The sequence below is a fragment of the Anomaloglossus baeobatrachus genome, chromosome 7, assembly GCF_048569485.1.
Source record: "Anomaloglossus baeobatrachus isolate aAnoBae1 chromosome 7, aAnoBae1.hap1, whole genome shotgun sequence".
Classification (NCBI taxonomy): Eukaryota; Metazoa; Chordata; class Amphibia; order Anura; family Aromobatidae; genus Anomaloglossus; species Anomaloglossus baeobatrachus.
The window spans coordinates 308,626,766-308,645,205 of NC_134359.1; the positions used below are offsets into that span (position 1 = coordinate 308,626,766).

Consider the following 18,440-nt stretch of genomic DNA (forward strand, 5'->3'; position numbering starts at 1 on the left):
CAGGATATCCCCCGTGATGCCGCCTTATACAGGATATCCCCCGTGATGCCGCCATATACAGGATATCCCCCGTGATGCCGCCTTATACAGGATATCCCCTGTGATGCCGCCTTATACAGGATATACCCCGTGATGCCACCTTATACAGGGTATCCCCCTTGATGCCGCCATATACAGGATATCCCTCGTGATGCCGCCATATACAGGATATCCCCCGTGATGCGGCCTTATACAGGATATCCCCCGTGATGCGGCCTTATACAGGATATCCCTCGTGATGCCGCCTTATACAGGATATCACCCGTGATGCCGACTTATACAGGATATCCCTCGTGATGCCGCCTTATACAGGGTATCCCCCGTGATGCTGCCATATACAGGATATCCCTCGTGATGCCGCCATATACAGAATATCCCCCGTGATGCCGTCATATACAGGATATCACCCGTGATGCCGCCATATACAGGATATCCCCCGTGATGCGGCCTTATACAGGATATCCCCCGTGATGCCGCCATATACAGGATATCCCTCGTGATGCCGCCTTATACAGGATATCCCCCGTGATGCCGCCATATACAGGATATCACCCGTGATGCCGCCATATACAGGATATCCCCCGTGATGCCGCCATATACAGGATATCCCCCGTGATGCCGCCTTATACAGGATATCCCCCGTGATGCCTCCATATACAGGATATCCCTCGTGATGCCGCCTTATACAGGGTATCCCCCGTGATGCCGCCTTATACAGGGTATCCCCCGTGATGCCGCCATATACAGGATATCCCCCGTGATGCCGCCTTATACAGGATATCCCCCGTGATGCCTCCATATACAGGATATCCCTCGTGATGCCGCCTTATACAGGATATCCCCCGTGATGCCGCCTTATACAGGGTATCCCCCGTGATGCCGCCATATACAGGATATTCCTCGTGATGCCGCCTTATACAGGGTATCCCCACGTGATGCCGCCTTATACAGGGTATCCCCCGTGATGCCGCCTTATATAGGATATCCCCCGTGATGCCGCCTTATACAGGATATCCCCCGTGATGCCGCCTTATACAGGATATCCCCGTGATACCGCCATATACAGGATATCCCCCGTGATGCCGCCATATACAGGATATCCCCCGTGATGCCGCCATATACAGGATATCCCCCGTGATGCCGCCTTATACAGGATATCCCCCGTGATGCCGCCTTATACAGGATATCCCCCGTGATGCCGCCATATACAGGATATCCCCCGTGATGCCGCCTTATACAGGATATCCCCTGTGATGCCGCCTTATACAGGATATCCCCCGTGATGCTGCCATATACAGGATATCCCTCGTGATGCCGCCATATACAGAATATCCCCCGTGATGCCGTCATATACAGGATATCACCCGTGATGCCGCCATATACAGGATATCCCCCGTGATGCGGCCTTATACAGGATATCCCCCGTGATGCCGCCTTATACAGGATATCCCCGTGATACCGCCATATACAGGATATCCCCCGTGATGCCGCCATATACAGGATATCCCCCGTGATGCCGCCATATACAGGATATCCCCCGTGATGCCGCCTTATACAGGATATCCCCCGTGATGCCGCCTTATACAGGATATCCCCCGTGATGCCGCCATATACAGGATATCCCCCGTGATGCCGCCTTATACAGGATATCCCCTGTGATGCCGCCTTATACAGGATATCCCCCGTGATGCCGCCATATACAGGATATCCCCCGTGATGCCGCCTTATACAGGATATCCCCCGTGATGCTGCCATATACAGGATATCCCCCGTGATGCCGCCATATACAGGATATCCCCCGTGATGCCGCCTTATACAGGATATACCCCGTGATGCCACCTTATACAGGGTATCCCCCTTGATGCCGCCATATACAGGATATCCCTCGTGATGCCGCCATATACAGGATATCCCCCGTGATGCCGCCTTATACAGGATATCCCCCGTGATGCCGCCTTATACAGGATATCCCCCGTGATGCCGCCTTATACAGGATATCCCCCGTGATGCCGCCATATACAGGATATCCCCCGTGATGCCGCCATATACAGGATATCCCTCGTGATGCCGCCATATACAGAATATCCCCCGTGATGCCGCCTTATACAAGATATCCCTCGTGATGCCGCCATATACAGTATATCCCCCGTGATGCCGCCTTATATAGGATATCCCCCGTGATGCCACCTTATACAGGATATCCCTCGTGATGCCGCCTTGTACAGGATATCCCCCGTGATGCCGCCTTATACAGGATATCCCTCGTGATGCCGCCTTATACAGGATATCCCCCGTGATGCCGCCTTTTACAGGATATCCCCCGTGATGCCGCCATATACAGGATATCCCCCGTGATGCCGCCTTATACAGGATATCCCTCGTGATGCCGCCTTATACAAGATATCCCCCGTGATGCCGCCTTATACAAGATATCCCCCGTAATGCCGCCATATACAGGATATCCCCCGTGATGCCGCCTTATACAGGATATCCCCCGTGATGCCGCCTTATACAAGATATCCCCCGTGATGCCGCCTTATACAGGGTATCCCCCATGATGCCGCCTTATACAGGATATCCCTCCTGATGCCGCCTTATACAGGATATCCCTCGTGATGCCGCCTTATAAAGGATATCCCCCGTGATGCCGCCTTATACAGGGATGTGCAGGACGAGGACGAGAACTGACGCTGCAAGAAATCAGGGACAGAAAGAACGTCTATAGGAGCCGCCGCATATAAGACATACATACCTGCCAGACTCCATCCACTATATCACCAGCACATGCAGGGGCGCAGTCCATCCACTATGTCACCAGCACATGCAGGGGCGCAGTCCATCCACTATGTCACCAGCACATGCAGGGGCGCAGTCCATCCACTATATCACCAGCACATGCAGGGGCGCAGCCCATCCACTATGTCACCAGCACATGCAGGAGTGCAGTCCGTCCACTATATCACCAGCACATGCAGGAGCGCAGTCCATGCACTATATCACCAGCACATGCAGGGGCGCAGTCCATCCACTATATCACCAGCACATGCAGGAGAGCAGTCCGTCCACTATATCACCAGCGCATGCAGGAGCGCAGTCCGTCCACTATATCACCAGCACATGCAGGAGCGCAGTCCATCCACTATATCACCAGCACATGCAGGAGCGCAGTCCATCCACTATATCACCAGCACATGCAGGAGCGCAGTCCATCCACTATATCACCAGCACATGCAGGGGAGCAGTCCGTCCACTATATCACCAGCACATGCAGGGGCGCAGTCCATACACTATATCACCAGCACATGCAGGAGCGCAGTCCATCCACTATATCACCAGCACATGCAGGGGCGCAGTCCATCCACTATATCACCAGCACATGCAGGAGCGCAGTCCATCCACTGTATCACCAGCACATGCAGGAGCGCAGTCCATCCACTATATCACCAGCACATGCAGGAGCGCAGTCCATCCACTATATCACCAGCACATGCAGGGGCGCAGTCCATCCACTATATCACCAGCACATGCAGGAGCGCAGTCCATCCACTATATCACCAGCACATGCAGGAGCGCAGTCCATCCACTATATCACCAGCACATGCAGGGGAGCAGTCCGTCCACTATATCACCAGCACATGCAGGGGCGCAGTCCATCCACTATATCACCAGCACATGCAGGAGCGCAGTCCATCCACTATATCACCAGCACATGCAGGGGCGCAGTCCGTCCACTGTATCACCAGCACATGCAGGGGCGCAGTCACCTGTGCAGTCCGGGGTCCCGGCACCATCCCAGGTGCACTCGTCTCTTCCGGACTCTCTCCTCATATGTCAGGTGTGGCTTTACAGGGAGGAGACAGGAGGCAGCACACAGGTCTGCTCCACCTGCGGCAGCACAACATGGAGCTCAGCTCAGCCGCGTCAGCTGCCAGCCGGGAATTACCACCGAGGATTAGAGGATTATCACCGCACAATCCGGGGGCAGTGTCTGCACAGGCAGAAAGTATTCACCCCCTGTGTCCTCACAGAGGACTATCACCGCACAATCCGGGGGCAGCGTCTGCAGAGGCAGAAAGTATTCACCCCCCTGTGTCCTCACAGAGGACTATCACCGCACAATCCGGGGGCAGTGTCTGCAGAGGCAGAAAGTATTCACCCCCTGTGTCCTCACAGAGGACTATCACCGCATAATCCAGGGGCACTGTCTGCAGAGGCAGAAAGTATTCACCCCTGTGTCCTCACAGAGGACTATCACCACACAACCCGGGGGGGCGTCTGCAGAGGCAGAAAGTATTCACCCCCTGTGTCCTCACAGAGGACTATCACCACACAATCCGGGGGCAGTGTCTGCAGAGGCAGAAAGTATTCACCCCCTGTGTCCTCACAGAGGACTATCACCACACAATCTGGGGGGGCACAGTCTGCAGAGGCAAAAAGTATTCACCCCTTGTGTCATCACGGAGTGTTGTATAGCCTGATCTCCAGCCATAAAAGTTAAATGCAAAAGTATTCCTCCCCTGTATCCTCACAGGGGATTGTATAAGGTGATTCTTAGCTAAACGAGCTGAATGCAAAAGTATTCACTCCTGTTCATCACTGAGGATTATATAAAGGTAATTTACAGCCATATGAGCAGAATGCAAAAGTATTCACCACCTATATCCTCACTAATGTTTGTATACCGTGATCTCCAGCCATCCTCGCTGAGTGCAAAAGTATTCACCATGTGTATTCAAAGAGGATTTCTACTTGATCGCTAACCATTATAGCTCAGTGAATAAATATTCATCCCCTCTTGTGCTTTTATAGAACAGAACAAAGGACAAATTATGTGCGTATCAGCAAGCTGGTGGCTCCAGATATTCTCCGTACTGTGTGCTGTGCCCGGGAAGGCCGGGACCTCAGGCTGTAGACCCTAATCCAGTACTGTCTGCTGTGCCCGAGAAGGCCCGGACCTCAGGCTGTAGACCCTAATGCAATACTGTCTACTGTGCCTGGGAAGGCCGGGACCTCAGGCTGTAGACCCTAATCCAGTACTGTGTGCTGTGCCCGGGAAGGCCCGGACCTCAGGCTGTAGACCCTAATCCAGTACTGTGTGCTGTGCCCGGGAAGGCCTGGACCTCAGGCTGTAGACCCTAATCCAGTACTGTGTGCTGTGCCCGGGAAGGCCGGGACCTCAGGCTGTAGACCCTAATCCAGTACTGTGTGCTGTGCCCGGGAAGGCCTGGACCTCAGGCTGTAGACCCAAATCCAGTACTGTGTGCTGTGCCCGGGAAGGCCAGGACCTCAGGCTATAGACCCTAATCCAGTACTGTCTGCTGTACTCGGGAAGGCCGGGACCTCAGGCTGTAGAGCCTAATCCAGTTCTGTGTGCTTTGCTCGGGAAGGCCGGGACCTCAGGCTGTAGAGCCTTATCCAGTAATGTGTGCTATGCCAGGGAAGGCCGGGACCTCAGGCTGTAGACCCAAATCCAGTACTGTCTACTGTGCCCAGGAAGGCCGGGACCTCAGGCTGTAGACCCAAATCCAGTACTGTCTGCTGTGCTTGGGAAGGCCGGGACCTCAGGCTGTAGACCCTAATCCAGTACTGTCTGCTGTGCCTGGGAAGGCACGGACCTCAGCCTGTAAAACCAAATCCAGTACTGTGTGCTGTGCTCGGGAAGGCCCGGACCTCAGGCTGTAGCCCCAAATCCAGTACTGTCTACTGTGCCCGGGAAGGCCGGGACCTCAGGCTGTAGACCCTAATTTAATACTGTCTGCTGTGCCCGGGAAGGCCAGGACCTCAGGCTGTAGACCCAAATCCAGTACTGTGTGCTGTGCCCGGGAAGGCCAGGATCTCAGGCTATAGACCCTAATCCAGTACTGTCTGCTGTGCCCGGGAAGGCCCAGACCTCAGGCTGTAGACCCAAATACAGTACTGTCTGCTGTGCCCGGGAAGGCCGGGACCTCAGGCTCTGGACCATAATCTAGTACTGTGTTCTGTGCTTGGAAAGACCGGGACCTCAGACCCAAATCCAGTACTGTGTGCTATGCCCGGGAAGGCCGGGAGCTCAGGCTGTAGACCCTAACCCAATACTGTCTGCTGTGCCCGGGAAGGCCCGGACCTCAGGCTGTAGACCCAAATCCAGTACTGTGTGCTGTGCCCGGGAAGACCGGGACCTCAGGCTGTAGACCCAAATCCAGTACTGTCTGCTGTGCCCGGGAAGGCCCGGACCTCAGGCTATAGACCCAAATCCAGTACTGTGTGCTGTGCCCGGGAAGGCCAGGACCTCAGGCTATAGACTCTAATCCAGTACTGTCTGCTGTGCTCGGGAAGGCCCGGACCTCAGGCTGTAGACCCTAATCCAATACTGTCTGCTGTGCCCGGGAAGTCCCGGACCTCAGGCTGTAGACCCAAATCCAGTACTGTGTGCTGTGCCAGGAAAGCCCGGGACCTCAGGCTGTAGACCCTAATCCAGTACTGTCTGCAGTGCCCGGGAAGGCCCGGACCTCAGGCTGTAGACCCAAATCCAGTTCTATCTGCTGTGCCCAGGAAGGCCGGGACCTCAGGCTGTAGACCATAATCCAGTACTGTGTGCTGTGCTCGGGAAGGCCGGGACCTCAGGCTGTAGACCCAAATCCAGTACTGTGTGCTGTGCCCGGGAAGGCCGGGCCCTCAGGCTGTAGACCCTAATCCAGTACTGTCTGCTGTGCCCGGGAAGGCCGGGACCTCAGGCTGTAGACCCTAATCCAGTACCGTGTGCTGTGCCCGGGAAGGCCGGGACCTCAGGCTGTAGACCCTAATACAGTACTGTCTGCTGTGCCCGGGAAGGCCCGGACCTCAGGCTGTAGATCCAAATCCAGTACTGTGTGCTGTGCCCGGGAAGGCCCAGACCTCAGGTTGTAGACCCAAATCCAGTACTGTGTACTGTGCCCGGGAAGGCCGGGACCTCAGGCTATAGCCCCTAATCCAGTACTATCTGCTGTGCCCGGGAAGACCGGGACCTCAGGCTGTAGACCCAAATCCAGTACTGTATGCTGTGCCCGGGAAGGCCGGGACCTCAGGCTGTAGACCCAAATCCAGTACTGTGTGCTGTGCCCGGGAAGGCCGGGACCTCAGGCTGTAGACCCAAATCGAGTACTGTCTGCTGTGCCCGGGAAGGCCGGGACCTCAGGCTGTAGACCCACATCCAGTACTGTCTGCTGTGCCCGGGAATGCCGGGACCCTAGGCTGTAGACACAAATCCAGTACTGTGTGCTGTGCCCGGGAAGGCCGGGACCTCAGGCTGTAGACCCTATTCCAGTACTGTGTGCTGTGCCTGGGAAGGCCAGGACCTCAGGCTGTAGACCCAAATCCAGTACTGTCTGCTGTGCCCGGGAAGGCCGGGACCTCAGGCTGTAGACCCAAATCCAGTACTGTGTGCTGTGCCAGGAAAGCCCGGGACCTCAGGCTGTAGACCCTAATCCAGTACTGTCTGCAGTGCCCGGGAAGGCCCGGACCTCAGGCTGTAGACCCAAATCCAGTTCTATCTGCTGTGCCCGGGAAGGCCGGGACCTCAGGCTGTAGACCATAATCCAGTACTGTGTGCTGTGCCCGGGAAGGCCGGGACCTCAGGCTGTAGACCCAAATCCAGTACTGTGTGCTGTGCCCGGGAAGGCCGGGACCTCAGGCTGTAGACCCAAATCGAGTACTGTCTGCTGTGCCCGGGAAGGCCGGGACCTCAGGCTGTAGACCCACATCCAGTACTGTCTGCTGTGCCCGGGAATGCCGGGACCTCAGGCTGTAGACACAAATCCAGTACTGTGTGCTGTGCCCGGGAAGGCCGGGTCCTCAGGCTGTAGACCCTAATCCAGTACTGTGTGCTGTACCCGGGAAGGCCGGGACCTCAGGCTGTAGACCCAAATCCAGTACTGTGTGCTGTGCCCGGGAAGGCCCGGACCTCAGGCTGTAGACCCTAATCCAGTACTGTCTGCTGTGCCCGGGAACACCGGGACCTCAGGCTGTAGACCCTAATATAGTACTGTGTGCTGTGCCCGGGAAGGCCTGGACCTCAGGCTGTAGACCCTAATCCAGTACTATCTACTGTGCCCGGGAAGGCCCGAACCTCAGGCTGTAGACCCAAATCCAGTACTGTGTGCTGTGCCCGGGAAGGCCGGGACTTCAGGCTATAGACCCTAATCCAGTACTGTCTGCTGTGCCCGGGAAGCCCCAGACCTCAGGCTGTAGACCCAAATCCAGTACTATCTGCTGTGCCCGGGAAGGCCGGGACCTCAGGCTGTAGACCCTAATCCAGTACTGTGTGCTGTGCCCGGGAAGGCCGGGACCTCAGGCTGTAGACCCAAATCCAGTACTGTCTGCTGTGCCCGGGAAGGCCGGGACCTCAGGCTGTAGACCCAAATCCACTACTGTCTGCTGTGCCCGGGAACACCGGGACCTCAGGCTGTAGACCCTAATATAGTACTGTGTGCTGTGCCCGGGAAGGCCAGGACCTCAGGCTGTAGACCCAAATCCAGTACTGTGTGCTGTGCCCGGGAAGGCCGGGACCTCAGGCTGTAGACCCTAATCCAGTACTATCTGCTGTGCCTGGGAAGACCGGGTCCTCAGGCTGTAGACCCTAATCCAGTACTGTGTGCTGCACCCGGGAAGGCCGGGACCCCAGGCTGTAGACCCAAATCCAGTACTTTGTGCTATGCCCGGGAAGGCCCGGACCTCAGGCTGTAGACCCTAATCCAGTACTGTGTGCTGTGCCCGGGAAGGCCGGGACCTCAGGCTGTAGACCCTAATCCAGTACTGTGTGCTGTGCCCGGGAAGGCCGGGACCTCAGGCTGTAGACCCTAATCCAGTACTGTGTGCTGTGCCCGGGAAGGCCGGGACCTCAGGCTGTAGACCCTAATCCAGTACTGTGTGCTGTGCCCGGGAAGGCCGGGACCTCAGGCTGTAGACCTAAATGCAGTACAGTGTGCTGTGCCCGGGACCTCAGGGAATAGACCCTAATCCAGTACTGTGTGCTGTGCCCGGGAAGGCCGGGACCTCAGGCTGTAGACCCTAATCCAGTACTGTGTGCTGTGCCCGGGAAGGCCGGGACCTCAGGCTGTAGACCTAAATGCAGTACAGTGTGCTGTGCCCGGGACCTCAGGGAATAGACCCTAATCCAGGACTGTGTGCTGTGCCCAGGACGGCTGGGACCTCAGGGTGTACACCCAAATATAGGACTGTCTGCTGTACCCGGAACGTCTAGGGAATCAGGGTGTAGACCCAAATCTGGCTTTGTCTGCTGTTCTCGGGGTGGCTGGGACTTCAGGGTATAGACCCAAGTACAGGACTGTCTGCTGTACCTGGGACCTCAGGGTGTCGGCCCAAATCCAGAACTGTCTGCTGTGGCAGGGAAGCCGGGACCTCAGGATGTACACCGAAATCCAGGACTGTGTGCTGTGCTCGGGGACGCCGGGACCTCAGGGTGTACACCCAAATAGAGGTGTGTGTGCTGTGTCCAGGAAGGCCGGGACTTCAGGGTGTGGACTCAAATGAAGTACTGTCTACTGTGCCCAGGAAGGCTGAGACCTCAGGGTGTAGACCCAAATCCAGGACTGTATGCTGTGCCCGGAAAGTCCAGGACCTCAGCGTTTAGTCTCAAATCCAGGACTGTCCACTGTGCTCGAGACGGCTGGGACCTCAGGGTGTAGACCCAAAATCCAGAACTATGTGCTGTGTCCGTGACGGCCAGGACCTCAAGATGAAGGTCATCACTATCTTCTATTTTTTACTGCCACAAATCATCCCTAGGTAACGGCTGGTAATATAAGCTCCCACAGGATACAAGGATGGAGGTCATCAGTATCAGGTATTTTACTGCCACGAATCATCCCTAGGTAACGGTTGGTGATGTAAGCTCCCACAGGACACATGGATGGAGGCCATGTGTATCAGGTATTTTACTGCCACAAATCCTCCCTAGGTAACTGTTGGTGATGTAAGCTCCCACAGGACACATGGATGGAGGCCATGTGTATCAGGTATTTTACTGCCACAAATCCTCCCTAGGTAACGGTTGGTGATGTAAGCTCCCACAGGACACATGGATGGAGGCCATGTGTATCAGGTATTTTACTGCCACAAATCCTCCCTAGGTAACGGTTGGTGATGTAAGCTCCCACAGGACACATGGATGGAGGCCATGTGTATCAGGTATTTTACTGCCACAAATCCTCCCTAGGTAACGGTTGGTGATGTAAGCTCCCACAGGACACATGGTTGGAGGCCATGTGTATCAGGTATTTTACTGCCACAAATCCTCCCTGGGCAACAGCTGGTGATTTAAGCTCTCAGGAGACACAGGGATGGAGCTGTCACCACAAAATGTCAAACACAGACCACGAAAAAAAAATTGTTACATTTATTATAAAATTTAACAAAAAAAAAAATTAGTAATAAAAAAAAAAAATTATGTAATCATCGCGATGCGGCTCATGTGAAGCTGAGGGAGAAGGCACGGTATCGAAAATTGGTGAAAACATCAATCTTGGAGCTGCTCCCGGCGGCTGTGAGGACCTGGGGATCAAGCAGAGGATGAGCAGTGTCTGAACAGGAATCGCCTCGTCTCACGCAGCCACGTCTCTCGCTCATCGACCTCCGTCACACATCCATGCAAAACATGAACCGCCGTGGTGAAGGCGCGTGTGTGTGCATATGTCCGTGTGCTGTCCCTGTGCTATCCATGTGACATCGGACAGCATGACCTTGTATACTCACCTGTCCCCAGAGCTGTTGTCACCTTTGCTTCTGAGTCCACGGTCAGTGCAGTAAATATGCATGAGAATAATGAGTGAGACCCGGAAGAGACATCGGCGCAGGAAACAGCGGCGCAGGAGACAGGCAAGTATAAAAAGTCTTTATTTTTATGTGACCTGTGTTTTCTCTGGTACGTGTCACATTGATGTAACACAGATGACATAGCGTGCGGTCCGGGTGATACCGGCAGAAAACGGACATGTAAGCGTGTGGAGCACATGGTCCATGTAAAATCACAGATGTGTGACCAAACCCATTGATTTTAATGGGTTTACGTGAGTCCGTGTCTCCGGTACGTGTGAAAATGGACATCACAAGTACCGGGGAAATGAATGTGTGAAGGAGGCCTTACCCTGCTTCTCTGCGACTCATCATTGTCCCTCTCTGACCCTCTGCCCGTCTCTCTGATGCTCTCTATCGCCCAGCCTCTCTCTACAGGTCTCCTTCCCTCTCTCTGTCGCTCTCTATCGCCCAGCCTCTCTTTACAGGTCTCCTTCCCTCTCTCTGTCGCTCTCTATCGCCCAGCCTCTCTCCACAGGTCTCTTTCCCTCTCTCTGTCGCTCTCTATCGCCCAGCCTCTCTCTACATGTCTCCTTCACTCTCTCTGTCGCTCTCTATCGCCCAGCCTCTCTCTACATGTCTCCTTCACTCTCTCTGTCGCTCTCTATCGCCCAGCCTCTCTCTACATGTCTCCTTCACTCTCTCTGTCGCTCTCTATCGCCCAGCCTCTCTCTACATGTCTCCTTCACTCTCTCTGTCGCTCTCTATCGCCCAGCCTCTCTCTACAGGTCTCTTTCCCTCTCGTCTCTTCCTCTCTCTGCGGCCCCCGTGAGGTCGTCATCCTCTCATTAGTTTGTACCTTGTTTTCCTGGGAGCTCTCATTGACGCTCAGTGAGTAGATGGTGCAGGGCGAGCTCGGGATCTGAGCGCGGATGTCTCCAGTTATCTGACAGTGGTTGATTTGTGGCGCATGCCCTGCAGACAGGATCTGAAAGAGAGTCAACAATGATACGAGAGACGAGAAGCAGCACCACAAAACAGTACGCAGGACAGCGAGGGAGGCAGGGGTGGTGGACAAACAGAAAGAGGGGGGGGGCGAGCAAATCTGTGGAGCAAGGAGGAAGGAGAGCAAACGTGTGGAGCAAGGAGGGAGGAGAACGAAAGTGTGGAGCAAGGAAGGAGGCGAGCAAAACTGTGGAGCAAGGAGGGAGGCGAGCAAAACTGTGGAGCGAGGAGGGAGGCGAGCAAAAGTGTGGAGCGAGGAGGGAGGCGAGCAAAAGTGTGAAGCGAGGAGGGAGGCGAGCAAAAGTGTGGGCGAGGAGGGAGGCGAGCAAAAGTGTGGAGCGAGGAGGGAGGCGAGCAAAAGTGTGGAGCGAGGAGGGAGGCGAGCAAAAGTGTGGAGCGAGGAGGGAGGCGAGCAAAAGTGTGGAGCGAGGAGGGAGGCGAGCAAAAGTGTGGAGCAAGGAGGGAGGCGAGCAAAAGTGTGGAGCGAGGAGGGAGGCGAGCAAAAGTGTGGAGCGAGGAGGGAGGCGAGCAAAAGTGTGGAGCGAGGAGGGAGGAGAGCAAATCTGTGAAGCGAGGAGGGAGGCAAGCAAATCTGTGAAGCGAGGAGGGAGGCGAGCAAATCTGTGGAGCGAGGCGGGAAGCAGGAGGCTAGCAAATCTGTGGAGGGAGGCGGGAGGCGAGCAAAACTGTGGAGGGAGGCGAGCAAAACTGTGGAGGGAGGCGAGCAAAACTGTGGAGGGAGGCGAGCAAAACTGTGGAGGGAGGCGAGCAAAACTGTGGAGGGAGGCGAGCAAAACTGTGGAGGGAGGCGAGCAAAACTGTGGAGGGAGGCGAGCAAAACTGTGGAGGGAGGCGAGCAAAACTGTGGAGGGAGGCGAGCAAAACTGTGGAGGGAGGCGAGCAAAACTGTGGAGGGAGGCGAGCAAAACTGTGGAGGGAGGCGAGCAAAACTGTGGAGGGAGGCGAGCAAAACTGTGGAGGGAGGCGAGCAAAACTGTGGAGGGAGGCGAGCAAAACTGTGGAGGGAGGCGAGCAAAACTGTGGAGGGAGGCGAGCAAAACTGTGGAGGGAGGCGAGCAAAACTGTGAAGGGAGGCGAGCAAAACTGTGGAGGGAGGCAAGCAAAACTGTGGAGGGAGGAGGGAGGCGAGAAAAACTGTGGAGCGAGGAGGGACGCGAGCAACACTGTGGAGCGAGGAGGGACGCGAGCAACACTGGAGCGAGGAGGGACGCGAGCAACACTGTGGAGCGAGGAGGGACGCGAGCAACACTGTGGAGCGAGGAGGGACGCGAGCAACACTGTGGAGCGAGGAGGGACGGGAGCAACACTGTGGAGCGAGGAGGGACGCGAGCAACACTGTGGAGCGAGGAGGGACGCGAGCAACACTGTGGAGCGAGGAGGGACGCGAGCAACACTGTGGAGCGAGGAGGGACGCGAGCAACACTGTGGAGCGAGGAGGGACGCGAGCAACACTGTGGAGCGAGGAGGGACGCGAGCAACACTGTGGAGCGAGGAGGGACGCGAGCAACACTGTGGAGCGAGGAGGGACGCGAGCAACACTGTGGAGCGAGGAGGGACGCGAGCAACACTGTGGAGCGAGGAGGGACGCGAGCAACACTGTGGAGCGAGGAGGGACGCGAGCAACACTGTGGAGCGAGGAGGGAGGCGAGCAACACTGTGGAGCGAGGAGGGAGGCGAGCAAAACTGTGGAGCGAGGAGGGAGGCGAGCAAAAGTGTGGAGCGAGGAGGGAGGCGAGCAAAAGTGTCGAGCGAGGAGGGAGGCGAGCAAAAGTGTGGAGGAAGGAGGGAGGCGAGCAAAAATGTGGAGCAGGGAGGGAGGCGAGCAAAAGTGTGGAGCAGGGAGGGAGGGGAGCAAAAGTGTGGAGCAGGGAGGGAGGGGAGCAAAACTGTGGAGCGAAGAGGGAGGAGAGCAAATCTGTAGAGCGAGGAGGGAGAGCAAATCTGTGGAGCGAGGAGGGAGGAGAGCAAATCTGTGGAGCGAGGAGGGAGGCGAGCAAAACTGTGGAGCAAGGAGGGAGGCGGGAGGCGAGCAGAACGGGGGTGGTCGTGAGCGGTCTACTTACCATGTCCTGATAGAACATGACCTGTTGCTGGCACTCCAGGACTGGGAAGATGGTGGTCGGGGTGACGGAGCGGAGATGCCATAGTGATAACATGGGACCCCCACCACAAACCTAAAGGAGATATCATCAATCATAGCGCAACATCATGCCTCATTCTGCCCCACCCTGAGACTGCAGCCCGCCGTCACGGTACCCATCTGCCCTCACCATCCAGTCTGAGTCTGTAGCTACGCAGCTGATCCACTTGCCGTACTGCGGCCGCGCACACTCCTAAGAGAGAAACAGGAATGTGAAACACAGAAAGACGCCGCAAGCAAAACGGGGCTTTCATGATGTGACCGCAAGATTGGGAGGGACAGGGAGTCCTATGCTGTCTCTCACACTAGGGGACCTTAAGGCTATACCTGACCTCAGGGTTACCCCTAATGGTGGAGAGGCCCGAGTTATGTGCCTGGCTATGCTCCTGACCATTACTAATCTGTTACCTCCCCCCCAGGAAAGGATGGGGCAGAAGTGTGATGGAAACACAGATTAAGACAGACAGGGGAAAACCAAAACTTGAACACACACTGCACACTCACAGGAATAAAGAAATAGAGACTCAGGAGAAAAGCAAGAGCTGGAAGGTAGTGACAAAAAGACAACAAGGGTTAACACCAGAACCGCTCACAGCAATAATGCACAACAAGCACCAGGAAGTCTGGATCACATCATCTCACCAGACCAGTATAGGCAGTATAGATAAGCTATAGATGGCATTAAAGAAATAGTCCAGCCAGCATATATAGGAGGGGAGCGAATGTGATTGGCTCCAGCACAGCATGTGATCAAAGGAAACAAACAGACTTGCTAGTCTGCCCAAACCTGTGGATTGACGCCCGCGTCTCCCTGCACTGATCACAGACCTCAGGGAATTTTGCACGCCGACTGCCACAATCTGCAGTCTCCACACATCCTGAAGCCGCCATGACAGCTGGCAAAGCCTGCATAAATCTCTTTGTGTCAGGGATGCAGCCACTAGAGTTGGGGAGGAGCCACTGGAGCGGAGTCATTAGGGCGGAGCTTACCTCATATTTGTACATCTCAATCTTGTGTGTCTGTGACCCCGTCCTGAGATCTGGGGAAGGAATGACAGCATCAGACTGAAGCCTGCAAGGGGCCGAGCCAGTGACCACCCCCGTACTCACCCCACAGCCGGACCGAGCCGTCCTCACTGCCAGAAACGCACTCTCGCTGGTGCTCCCGGAGACATAGGCAGTGGATGTAATCTTCGTGGCCCTGGAGGGTCATCTGCAGAAGACACAGACGTTACAGAAGGCAGCACCGGCCCCACACAACCCGAGCTGTAGAGGGGGCAGGAAGTGCTGGTGCACACGTGATCGTCCTCCCCTTGCGTGTGCCGCCTTTCTCCCCTGCACGACTGGCGCTGAGCGGTCACTACAGTGCAATGTGCATGGATGGTATCACTACCAAAGGGCAGCAGTAAAGGCCCACACTCCTGAAGCTGGGAGACATCGTCCCGTCAGGTGGGGGGAGGTAAAGCCCGGGGGGTGGGGGGAGGTAAAGCCCGGGGGGTGGGGGGAGGTAACAGGTCATTATCACTTACCGTGAACGTCCCCGACTCCAAGTCCATGGCATGAATGTGACAGCTGCCTCCTCCGAGCAGGAGAGAGTTATCCTGAAGCAGGCGACAGAAGAAGTGAAGTGAAGCGTGACGGAGGGGTGATCAGGGGCCTCTATATACAGTGACGGAGGGGTGATCAGGGGCCTCTATATACAGTGACGGAGGGGTGATCAGGGGCCTCTATATACAGTGACGGAGGGGTGACCAGAAGCCTCTATATACAGTGACGGAGGGGTGATCAGGGGCCTCTATATACAGTGACGGAGGGGTGACCAGGGGCCTCTATATACAGTGACGGAGGGGTGATCAGGGGCCTCTATATACAGTGACGGAGGGGTGACCAGGGGCCTCTATATACAGTGACGGAGGGGTGACCAGAAGCCTCTATATACAGTGACGGAGGGGTGATCAGGGGCCTCTATATACAGTGACGGAGGGGTGATCAGGGGCCTCTATATACAGTGACGGAGGGGTGACCAGGGGCCTCTATATACAGTGACGGAGGGGTGACCAGGGGCCTCTATATACAGTGACGGAGGGGTGACCAGAAGCCTCTATATACAGTGACGGAGGGGTGACCAGAAGCCTCTATATACAGTGACGGAGGGGTGACCAGAAGCCTCTATATACAGTGACGGAGGGGTGACCAGAAGCCTCTATATACAGTGACGGAGGGGTGACCAGAAGCCTCTATATACAGTGACGGAGGGGTGACCAGGGGCCTCTATATACAGTGAGGGAGGGGTGACCAGAAGCCTCTATATACAGTGACGGAGGGGTGACCAGGGGCCTCTATATACAGTGACGGAGGGGTGACCAGGGGCCTCTATTTACAGTGACGGAGGGGTGACCAGAAGCCTCTATATACAGTGACGGAGGGGTGACCAGAAGCCTCTATATACAGTGACGGAGGGGTGACCAGGGGCCTCTATATACAGTGACGGAGGGGTGACCAGGGGCCTCTATATACAGTGGCGGAGGGGTGACCAGGGGCCTCTATATACAGTGGCGGAGGGGTGACCAGGGGCCTCTATATACAGTGGCGGAGGGGTGACCAGGGGCCTCTATATACAGTGACGGAGGGATGACCAGGGGCCTCTATATACAGTGACGGAGGGGTGACCAGGGGCCTCTATATACAGTGGCGGAGGGGTGACCAGGGGCCTCTATATACAGTGACGGAGGGGTGACCAGGGGCCTCTATATACAGTGGCGGAGGGGTGACCAGGGGCCTCTATATACAGTGGCGGAGGGGTGACCAGGGGCCTCTATATACAGTGACGGAGGGGTGACCAGGGGCCTCTATATACAGTGGCGGAGGGGTGACCAGGGGCCTCTATATACAGTGAAGGAGGGGTGACCAGGAGCCTCTATATACAGTGAAGGAGGGATGACCAGGGGCCTCTATATACAGTGACGGAGGGGTGACCAGGGGCCTCTATATACAGTGACGGAGGGGTGACCAGGGGCCTCTATATACAGTGACGGAGGGGTGACCAGGGGCCTCTATATACAGTGATCGAGGGGTGACCAGGGGCCTCTATATACAGTGATGGAGAGGTGACCAGGGGCCTTTATATACAGTAATGGAGGGGTGACTAGGGGCCACTATATACAGTGATGCAGGGGTGACCGGGGACTCTATATACAGTAATGGAGGGGTGACCAGGGGCCGCTATATACAGTGATGGAGGGGTGACCAGGGGCCGCTATATACAGTGATGGAGGGGTGACCAGGGGCCTCTATATACAGTGATGGAGTGGTGACCAGGGGCCTCTATATACAGTGACGGAGGGGTGACCAGGGGCCTCTATATACAGTGACGGAGGGGTGACCAGGGGCCTCTATATACAGTGACGGAGGGGTGACCAGGGGCCTCTATATACAGCGATGGAGGGGTGACCAGGGGCCTCTATATACAGCGATGGAGGGGTGACCAGGGGCCTCTATATACAGTGAAGGAGGGATGACCAGGAGCCTCTATATACAGTGAAGGAGGGGTGACCAGGGGCCTCTATATACAGTGACGGAGGGGTGACCAGGGGCCTCTATATACAGTGACGGAGGGGTGACCAGGGGCCTCTATATACAGTGACGGAGGGGTGACCAGGGGCCTCTATATACAGTGACGGAGGGGTGACCAGGGGCCTCTATATACAGTGACGGAGGGGTGACCAGGGGCCTCTATATACAGCGATGGAGGAGTGACCAGGGGCCTCTATATACAGCGATGGAGGAGTGACCAGGGGCCTCTATATACAGCGATGGAGGAGTGACCAGGGGCCTCTATATACAGCGATGGAGGAGTGACCAGGGGCCTCTATATACAGCGATGGAGGGGTGACTAGGGGCCACTATATACAGTGATGGAGGGGTGACCAGGGGCCGCTATATACAGTGACGGAGGGGTGACCAGGGGCCTCTATATACAGCGATGGAGGGGTGACCAGGGGCCTCTATATACAGTGATCGAGGGGTGACCAGGGGCCTCTATATACAGCGATGGAGGGGTGACCAGGGGCCGCTATATACAGTGATGGAGGGGTGACCAGGGGCCTCTATATACAGTGATGGAGTGGTGACCAGGGGCCGCTATATACAGCGATGGAGGGGTGACCAGGGGCCTCTATATACAGTGATCGACGGGTGACCAGGGGCCTCTATATACAGTGATGGAGGGGTGACCAGGGGCCGCTATATACAGTGACGGAGGGGTGACCAGGGGCCTCTATATACAGTGACGGAGGGGTGACCAGGGGCCGCTATATACAGTGATGCAGGGGTGACCAGGGGACTCTATATACAGCGATGGAGGGGTGACCAGGGGCCGCTATATACAGTGATGGAGGGGTGACCAGGGGCCTCTATATACAGCGATGGAGGGGTGACCAGGGGCCTCTATATACAGTAATGGAGGGGT

General features: G+C 56.0%; 2 protein-coding genes across 4 annotated transcripts in view; both read right to left on the reverse strand.

Moving 5' to 3' along the window:
• The window catches only part of BICDL2 (BICD family like cargo adaptor 2), an 86,637-nt gene extending 82,754 nt beyond the window's left edge, over positions 1–3,883 (reverse strand). The window contains exon 1 of one of the 3 annotated variants that reach the window (XM_075318667.1): positions 3,804–3,883. Coding sequence is in view for 2 of the 3 variants with exons in the window: in XM_075318669.1 (XP_075174784.1) it covers positions 2,792–2,805 (14 nt within the window). In the remaining variant the exon portion in view is untranslated. Of the gene's footprint in view, positions 1–2,791; positions 3,778–3,803 lie in introns of those variants that run through there. The other 2 variants (XM_075318669.1, XM_075318665.1) reach the window with 2 other exon arrangements.
• A 6,559-nt stretch (positions 3,884–10,442) lies between these two features.
• The window catches only part of THOC6 (THO complex subunit 6), a 33,274-nt gene continuing 25,276 nt past the window's right edge, over positions 10,443–18,440 (reverse strand). The window contains 7 exon segments of the mRNA XM_075319910.1: positions 10,443–10,566; positions 11,666–11,794; positions 13,896–14,006; positions 14,103–14,165; positions 14,963–15,012; positions 15,083–15,185; positions 15,502–15,573. Of these exon segments, the coding sequence (XP_075176025.1) occupies positions 10,483–10,566; positions 11,666–11,794; positions 13,896–14,006; positions 14,103–14,165; positions 14,963–15,012; positions 15,083–15,185; positions 15,502–15,573 (612 nt within the window). The 3' untranslated portion in view covers positions 10,443–10,482.